Here is an 8,974-nt window from a genome sequence, read left to right as displayed (position 1 = left end):
GGTAAATGTACAAAATGCCCTCAGAGAGCCCTTCCCCCAACCTGAAGTGTTCAGGGTAAACCTCTCCCTTCTTCAGTAAAGATAACTGGGCTGAGAGGGACCTTGCTGGTTTACTCAGATACTTTGTGTGATTGAAATTCATAACAGAAAACTAGCCAAGGGTTGATCTTTCCTCCGTAAACAAGGTGACTGTGAAGATTTTGTGTCTCATCTTACTGATGTTTATTTTGAACTCTAAAATTATCAAGTAGAAAAACCACCAACGTTCCTTAGGAGAACAGGAATAAAGCAGCAGCTGTTGTTCCACATCCTGTGTATTTGCTTGATGTTTCTTGATGAAAACTGTGATGAAGGTCAAGATTCAGGTCTTTTTTAGCACCAGGAATAATCTCAAAAATCATTTTAGACAAAAGTAGAAAATGCGCTCTTAGATATAATACAACCAGGTTTTATTTCTCTTTTTTCCCCCCCGCACACTGGCAAAAGTTCAGAGGGAGTTTAAAGTTCTGTAAACATTTTAACTACCCCTCTTCCACCCCTTTATGACTTTACAAAGCAAAGGAGACAGGGAGACCAGATTTGCAACAGTTCCAAGTCTCTCCGTGCTATTAGATCCAAAAACTATATACAAGTCTGCAGCAGTCTCTGTATAGTTACTGTACATGTTTGGGGTGGGGAGGAGGAAGAGGGGAGGATTACCCCCCAAAAAATGAATAAATCAAATGAAATAAAACCCAAAGCCAAACTGCTCTGGAGCAACTCAAGCAGCCTTCTTCAGGCAGTGATGACAGAAAGACAGACAGACACCTTTACATACTCCACCCAAACAGCAGCCTCTCTCCCCCACAGGCACACTGCAGCCCTCTAGGAACGGGAGGTGGGATTGGGGGGGGAGGGGAGAGGAGCGCAAATTAAGTGCATTTTGCAGTTTTGGGGGTTTTTTAAACTTCTGCAGGGAAAGCTGGGATTACATAAATATTTAATTATTATGGATTGGAAGTGAAGGGATGTTCAGTAATTGAAGTTGTAGAAGGGAATCAGTGCCATTGCCTCACAGCTCACTTTCCCCCTCTCCATGGTTATAGGAATTCAGATGCTGCCTACAGGCAGGTTCTCTTTTAATCTCATTCCATTATGAAGAGGACAGTCTCTGCCCTTTAACTTGCATGCTATTGGAACACAAAACTGAATCACTGCCATTGGAACCCAGCTGAGACTGTGGGGGACACTTGTTTGGAAAGTAAAGTCCTTCCCCACCCAAGACTTTAGCTGTCTCTTAAACGAGACAAATTCACAGCAGAAGGGCCTCCAATAAACTGGTCCTATCCCTATGAAGGTAATATTTAAGGAAGTAATTTCAACCTGAACAGAAGAAATACACCCTCCCCCATTATACATTCCCATTTGTCCAGGAAGGCTGGAGGTTGCTGGCGGGAGAACTCCAGCAACTATCATCACTACCTAATGAAGACAGACTCAAGCTTTCCCTCCAAAATTAATGTGCTGAGAGGGGCTGGCAGGGGGTATGCAATATCAAACCAATCCAAGTTAAACTCCGCCCACCACCACCCTCTCTTGCTGTTGCCAGTTCTAAAGTTAGCTTATGATTGCAACTCCTGGATTTGGAGAGCATCTCTTGTCCTGATGGAGCACTGAAGTCAGTATCTGTGTGGCATTTTGGTTTTGACCAATCTCTGTTAACCACAAACTCTCTCCATGATTGCACAAGTTGGATGTGATAAGCATGACCGGGGAAAGGAAGATAGCATTTGCAGAATCCCAGTAGACTTTCCAGATAAGTCAGCAGAAGAAATGACAGCACAGTGAACGCTTGCTGCCTGCAGTCAACCGTTTTGGGAATGGATCCTATCTCCCACCCACCTAGGAGACAGAGCAAAGTCCACATGTCTATAGGCTGACAGAGACGACAATGACTGCGCAACCTGCGGCAGAAAGATTTTGTTGGGGCTAGAAGAAGCAGCCTGAGATGATTGATTCTGTAAGTCACTGCAAGGCGAAGAAAAATGCAAGTTGGAGAAAGTACTGTGTCCAAAGGTGGAGAATCCATGGTTAACAGACACAGGAAAAGCCGGTCAATCTGCACAAGATCAGTAGTCTTCCAAAGTCTCTATTTCTCCCATATTGAGCCGCTCTGATGAGGCATTCACTGAAAATCCTGTAAAACAAAAGAAGCAATGTTTTAGTCTGGATGTGCATGTCTAAGTATGATATAATCAGTTTTATTTATTATATGCAACAGCTGCTTAAAGGAGGAAGTGGAGACTAGATGCCTAATTAAACTGTGGGAGAAATTCACTAAGGGTATGTCCATACTACCCGCCCGGGTCGGCGGGTAGCGATCGACTTCTCGGAGTTCGATATATCGCGTCTCATCTAGACGCGATATATCGAACTCCGAACGCGCTCCCGTCGACTCCGGAACTCCACCACCGCGAACGGCGGTGGCGGAGTCGACGGGGGAGCCACGGACTTCGATCCTGTGCCGTGAGGACGGGTAAGTAGTTCGAACTAAGGTACTTCGAGTTCAGCTACGCTATTCACGTAGCTGAACTTGCGTACCTTAGTTCGAACCACCCCCCAGTGTAGACCAGGCCTAAGGCAGACTGTAACTAGCCAAACTGCAATTTGACAAAGACACCAGGGTTGCCAATGCATAGACTTGGACAAAGTGCCATAGGATCTTTAGTGATGAATCATTAACAGCTTGGTCCTGAGTCTCTCAAAAGATGGCACCTTCAGCATCACTGTGCCTCAACACCATGGGTAATACTGTCTCAGAAGAAAGAATGCTTAAAGCACAATACAGTAGTATTTCTAAGATGTTCTTCAGTCTAGTATTTAGGTGGTACAGGAAGCAGGGTTGGCTGGTGCAAAGATATAACATCTAAGGACTGACCGGGCTCATCCCTGCTTAGCTTCTGAAGATGGGATGAACTTTCAGTCTGAAGTGGTATCAGCTTCCAGTTTAAAACCGATTTTACAACTAGAAGCCTGATGGAGACAGCATGCAGATGTATCAATAGGCATAAATTTAGGATTAAAAGCACCATAAATGTTTGTGCTATTTTCAGTCCCTACATGCTATTCATCCATTAACTATTATTCAGGAAATCCAATATACACTTAAAAATAACCCCCAAGTTTTAAATCATATTAATGCTGAAAATCAGATGCATTAAAGAAAGCTGAGAGGGAAAGAATGCACATCAATGTTAGAAATCCAATGGAAAGCCAGTATCTGTAGAAGAATGATTTGGATAAGGACACAAAGGCATTGTCACATCCATTCTGAACTTTGTAACTTGTCAGTTTTTGTACAAATCTCATTTGAACACCAAGAGTTGGAAAATTGTTTTGCTATTTTTTTGTGTGAGGAAGCTACATACAAGGAACCATGCTTTATTTTCTTTAGACAGTATATGTATTCAGAGAGCTTAATACGAGATAGCTATGCAATTTAATTTGCTGCATGTTGTATCCAGTTTTTAAAAATTGTTTTAAAATTGCCTATGTTTATTGTATTTACTAAGCAAAGTGGGCTCCCTCTGGGGGTATATTAATTCCTGTAATTTGAAAAAATGTTTTCTAGTTGAAAAAGTACTTTTAATAAAAGGCTGTGTACATTTAAGCTCTGTAACAATTAATTTTATTTAAAATTCTATATCTCAATTTAATATCACTGATACATCAGTAGACTTTAACCATTCAATTAAGTAACCATATCAGATTCATTTGACATGCATGTAGACAGACAGGAAGAGATAATATCTTTATTGGACCTGCTTCTGTTGGTGGAAGGTAAAAGTTTTTGAGCTACACAGAGTTCTTCTTCAGGTCTGGGGAAGGAAGCAAAGGGCATGCAGAGGTAGAGTTTGAATTAATGTTTGCAGTTTTCATATAAAAATGTGCTGTATGAACTCTTAATATGAAAATACTTATTTTGCCAAAAACAATATGTGCAATCTAGTGGATAAGGATGCTGATTTTAATATAGTTTGAGGATTATAGTACTGTTTTCAGGGAGCAGTTTAAAACGTATTAAAATCTCTTCCAATGTGTAATATGGATGGATATGTTCATCTTTATTTTTAAAAATAATAAAGTAGCAGTGTTAGAATATAGATATTCAGGGCTGCCTGTAAAGGCCTACCTATACTTTAAGAACTTAGGTGTATTTTTATCACTTAGCGGCGTCAGAGTTGAGAAAGAGGACATGGGATAAATTCTCTGCGGCATCAGAGCTGGGATCGGAACACTGGGGAACAGACTATCGACATATAGAGATACGCCTGACTGGTGTGAAGGGCTTCGGAATATTCTTGCTTGGAAATTAACCCCAATAAACATTGCACTGTCTGCACTTTGGACTTCTGGTCTTTTGATGCTTGATGTCTGCGTGACAAGAACCAGGGAAGTGGGAGGGTGAAGGGAAAGCTCTCTAACAAGCAGCATCTGATCGAAAGTATTAGTGAATAATATCCTTTAAGTTACAAGGTAGCAGCAAAATCATTGAAGTTAATGGAAGTTATGTGGCTAAACCACAATGCAGCTTTTGAAATATTTCTCCCCATTTTTATTTATGAAAGCAAGCAATTCAGAACAAGATGACTGACCATTGGCTAGAGATGAGAGGTTTATAAAAAGAACACGATTAGAAAAGATTCTGCCAGCTACATGACCCTTTTAAACAAGACAATTAGGGGAATTGTGAAACTCCCACTCTTCGATTCATGAACTCTATCCTGTTAAGAGATTCAAATGTGTGAAACGGGTGGGTCTAGGGAAACACATGCATGTTTGTGCAGACCTCATTCATCAAAAGTATCAACAATTACCTTGTTGCAGACCACAATCTATATGTATGAATGATGTATGCAGAGTAGTTACAGTAACCAAGCAAACAGGATAGAATCCCTGGCTGTGGTGAAGAAGGTATACAGAAGGGTAAAAAGACCAAGTCTCAGGGAAAATGATCAAGGGGAAACAGGGAGGGGGTTTCATTATTTCATGGCTTCAGGACAGAAAATACAAGGAATTACAGGTCACAGAGAAGTGAATCAGAGTCACTTAGGCACAGACAATGAAGCTGTTTCAAACATGGAGACAGAAATGAGATGAGGCTCCAGATTTTGAAGAGCTGTAATTGTGGGAGACATTAAAGGAGAAATTACAGCAGTCAAGAGAAGATAACAGGAGTAAGAGTTCTGGTAGGTGAAGCGATAGTCTTATGAAAGTGATGGTATATAGGCTATATAAGTTGGTTTACAGACATAGGAGATGAGAGAGTGCAGTGTCAGACCGAGCCCCTAGTCATGGAGACAGTAGATATGAACGGAAGAGCTGACTGAAGGAGTTATATGAAGGTGGAATTTTAGTTCCCATTTTATCATCGCACAGACCTGGGTATGTTTATCCCATACCAGTACTGCAGAGACGCCTGCTTTCTCACCTTTTCTAATATTACAACTCAGCACTTATTTAATGCTTTTCGGCTTCAAAGCACTTTAGAGACATCTTCACAGCAATCCTGCTGTGGTAAAGTAAGAATCTTCCCCATCTACAAAGAGAAGCTGAGGCAAAAGTCAAGACCACAGAAGGATTCAGTATCAGATCCAGGATTAGAATTCTGAAGTTCCTGATGCCAAATCCTGAACTCAAACAATGTCTGTGATCCTTAACAGGTTACCAGCTTTGCTAATTTCTTTTTAAAATTTATTTGTGCTTTCACAGAATGACATTTGATTTTTTGCAAATGATAAAGTATTTCTCCGAACATCAGTATTACCAATCCATCATTTACATTTTGTCTAAAAAGATACGGATCTTTCTGAAGCCTAAGGAACAGAAAAGATTTAATTTTATAATATCCCTATCTAATAGTTAAATTGGCTTATTATGTAAAAAAGCTACATTAAATAGGCACTACTGAATTCCTTCCAAAAACCCTAAGGGGGCAGTTAGATCAACATCCTGAACCACTGCAAAATTATCAGAGTGATTTTCATTTAATCTGAGATGTCAGAGGCCTTCCTGTCATAAATATTCATTTTTAATCTTTAATTAAATCTAGGTATGGAAAGTTAAAAAATGGAAGCAGAAAAGCAATGCTGTAAATTCTGTCTTAAGAAAGAACAGGTTCTTATGGGTAGCTTTTGAAATGTCAGGGAATGTAATTTTTATTATGCAAGATGCTTCTATATTTTCCCAAACTGCAGTATTTGTTCTCTATCATGATTATATTTACTATAACATCAGAAAAAGGCTGAATTTAGCTGAAGACTTATTAACCCTTCTTTTAATATCCTTAAAGATCCAGGATATCTCAAGTAGAGGACCAAATTATAATTAATTTAAAAAACAATAAAGGAGAATCAGCTCCTCCTCTTCACATATCAAAGAGACGCCCAATGTGTATATCTGATACTTAGCTAAAATCGTATAGAACCTCAATTTTTCATTTTAACAGTTTACCCTTAATGAAAAATACCCATGTAAATTTATTTGTTCTCTACTTCCACAGCCAGAAGTCTTTTCTTCCTATCTCCACACGGCTTTTCTTAGATTCTTCCAACCTATTTTCAAGGTAAGTAATTTCAGAATCGAGTCAAGCTTGACATTTAAGGGATCAACCAACAAATTACCTCAAGACCACAAATTACAGGAAGAATGAATTCCAAACAGATATTTTTGCCTTTTCTATAAAAATAAGTTTTTTTAATCTGCTAAATTGGCTCTTTCAATCTGTTGAAATCCAGAGGGGGAACACGTTCAGGATTATGCCTTGCTCATCATACTGACTCCTGATAAAACCACCACAGATGTACCTGTCTAAAAGGCCCCCCATCTTGTTTTTCTGCCTCTGTTTAGGTGAAGTGATAAAACAAGCATGAACATAGGTACCTCCTTAAACTATCTCAGAAGCATATAATTGTATTATATATATTGTACACCATATGCCCTGCATCACCTGTGGCAGTGATAGGAGTATTGGACTGGCAGTCTCAAAGCAGCCTTCAAAAATGCAATGAATTTGTTATAAATAATTTTAAAATACAGATTACTCTAAAGGAGCTTCCTCCATCTTTCTTGCATATATTTAATGTATGAATGTCTAGGACTTCTGAAAGACCCAAAAAGGACTTTGGAGATGGAACAGAAATTATGGCCTCTATCCCAAATAAGCCACTTAGAGGAAAAGCCTAGTTTTCAAGTACCAAAACTCACCTAACAAACTGGGATCTGCTCGAACCATTTTCTGTTTCTTCTTTTTCTTGCTACTCTGCACAGCTTCAAAGTTGGATTGCTGGTTGTTGCTCTGATTGGTCTGAAAGACGGAATGCAGTGCGCTATGGTTCATCCCCCACACTGAATCCTGGAACAAAAATTCTAGATTACAAGTTAGAATTAAATGTTGCCTGTTCACTGGAAGTACACAGATGACATCAAGTCACTTTAGGGTGACCAGATGAGAGGAAGAAAATATCCGGACACATTGGGGTGGGAGTGCTGGGGGGGGTGTCGCCAGCGGAGCGCAAAAAAACCAAAACCAAAAACGAGTGCTGCGAAATATCGGGACAAATTACATCCCGACCAAACTCTGGTCGGGATGTGGGACAAATGCCTAAATATCGGGACATCTGGTCACCCTAAGTCACTTTCCATATGACATGGATAGTAGAATATTCATTAATGTATCCAATAAATTTACCTTTTTCCTAAAACTAATCCTGCACCATAAAATTATCTCCCTATAAAGTTATTTACACAAGAGCTCAGATAGATTCTGTACAATTCCACAGTAATACCCGAAATATGTTTCCTCCCCCCATTCTAGATAATCTACTCCCTTCACCACAAAGAGCTATATACAGAGATGCAGACTGTCACTAAACCTTTGCTACCCTCTCCAGAAATACTATCAATGTACTTCAAGATCCTCCTCCAAAGCAAAGGTCAAGAAAATATGTACCTGCTGCTGCTGCTGACTGGCTTTTTGTTTGGCACGGCGCTCTAGAAACTGCTTGGCAAATTCCTTGGCCTCGGGGGTATCTCCAAGGTAGGCTCTGATGTAATCATGGACCTCGTATGGAGACTCCACTTCCTTCAGGAAAGAAACAAACGTGGGAACTGCAATACGAGGGGAAGAAGATGGACCATGAGAGAGACGTGTGTTGATGCACGAGTGTGTGCGTGCAAAAAGCAAACAAACTTTGTATTCTTTATTCAATTTTCTTTGTCAAACTCGCAACCATTGTAAACAGCCTCTCCTGTTAAATTCCCCATAATATAGCCCCAGCAAAAAACTGTTACTAACCTTTCCGTAACAGTTGTTCTTCAAGATATGTCGCTCATATCCATTTCACTTTTGGCAACGGTGCATACCGCACACACACCCATAAGATTTTTCCCTTGGTGGTATACGTTGGGCTGGCTCTAGTGCCTCTGGTGTCGTGCGCTTATGTGCTGGTATAAGGGGCCAGTCCCACATCCTCTCAGTTCCTTCTCACCAGCTAACTCTGACAGAGAGTGGGTCCACCTCCTCGTAGTACACCTGAATGCAGGATACTATCCAGGATGAGATTCTCTGGGCTGAAACCAGCAGGCCTTTCATCCTCTCTGCTATAGCCACGAAGAGTTGCGTAGATCTACAGAACAGCTTAGTCCTCTCAATGTAGAGGGCTAGGGCATGCCTGACATCCATAAGAACATAAGAACGGCTGTACCGGGTCAGACCAAAGGTCCATCTAGCCCAGTATCTGTCTACCGACAGTGGCCAATGCCAGGTGCCCCAGAGGGAGTGAACCTAACAGGCAATGATCAAGTGATCTCTCTCCTGCCATCCATCTCCATCCTCTGCCAAACAGAGGCTAGGGACACCATTCTTACCCATCCTGGCTAATAGCCATTTATGGACTTAGCCACCATGAATTTATCCAGTTCCCTTTTAAACATT

At 40.6% G+C, this 8,974-nt stretch overlaps 1 protein-coding gene across 3 annotated transcripts in view; it reads right to left on the bottom strand.

The window, feature by feature from the left end:
• Nucleotides 1-432: 432 nt before the first annotated feature.
• The window catches only part of GIGYF2 (GRB10 interacting GYF protein 2), a 165,959-nt gene continuing 157,417 nt past the window's right edge, over nucleotides 433-8,974 (bottom strand). For all 3 annotated transcript variants that reach the window (XM_045030279.1, XM_045030280.1, XM_045030281.1), the window contains 3 exons: nucleotides 7,991-8,148; nucleotides 7,246-7,393; nucleotides 433-2,176 (listed from right to left, as the gene is read on the bottom strand). In XM_045030279.1, coding sequence (XP_044886214.1) covers nucleotides 2,109-2,176; nucleotides 7,246-7,393; nucleotides 7,991-8,148 — 374 coding nt within the window. In that variant the 3' untranslated portion in view covers nucleotides 433-2,108. The remainder of the gene's footprint in view (nucleotides 2,177-7,245; nucleotides 7,394-7,990; nucleotides 8,149-8,974) is intronic.

Source organism: Mauremys mutica, chromosome 9, assembly GCF_020497125.1.
Source record: "Mauremys mutica isolate MM-2020 ecotype Southern chromosome 9, ASM2049712v1, whole genome shotgun sequence".
Taxonomy (NCBI): Eukaryota; Metazoa; Chordata; order Testudines; family Geoemydidae; genus Mauremys; species Mauremys mutica.
Note: the sequence above shows the minus strand (reverse complement) of the source record. Positions and strands in the feature narration are given on the sequence as shown.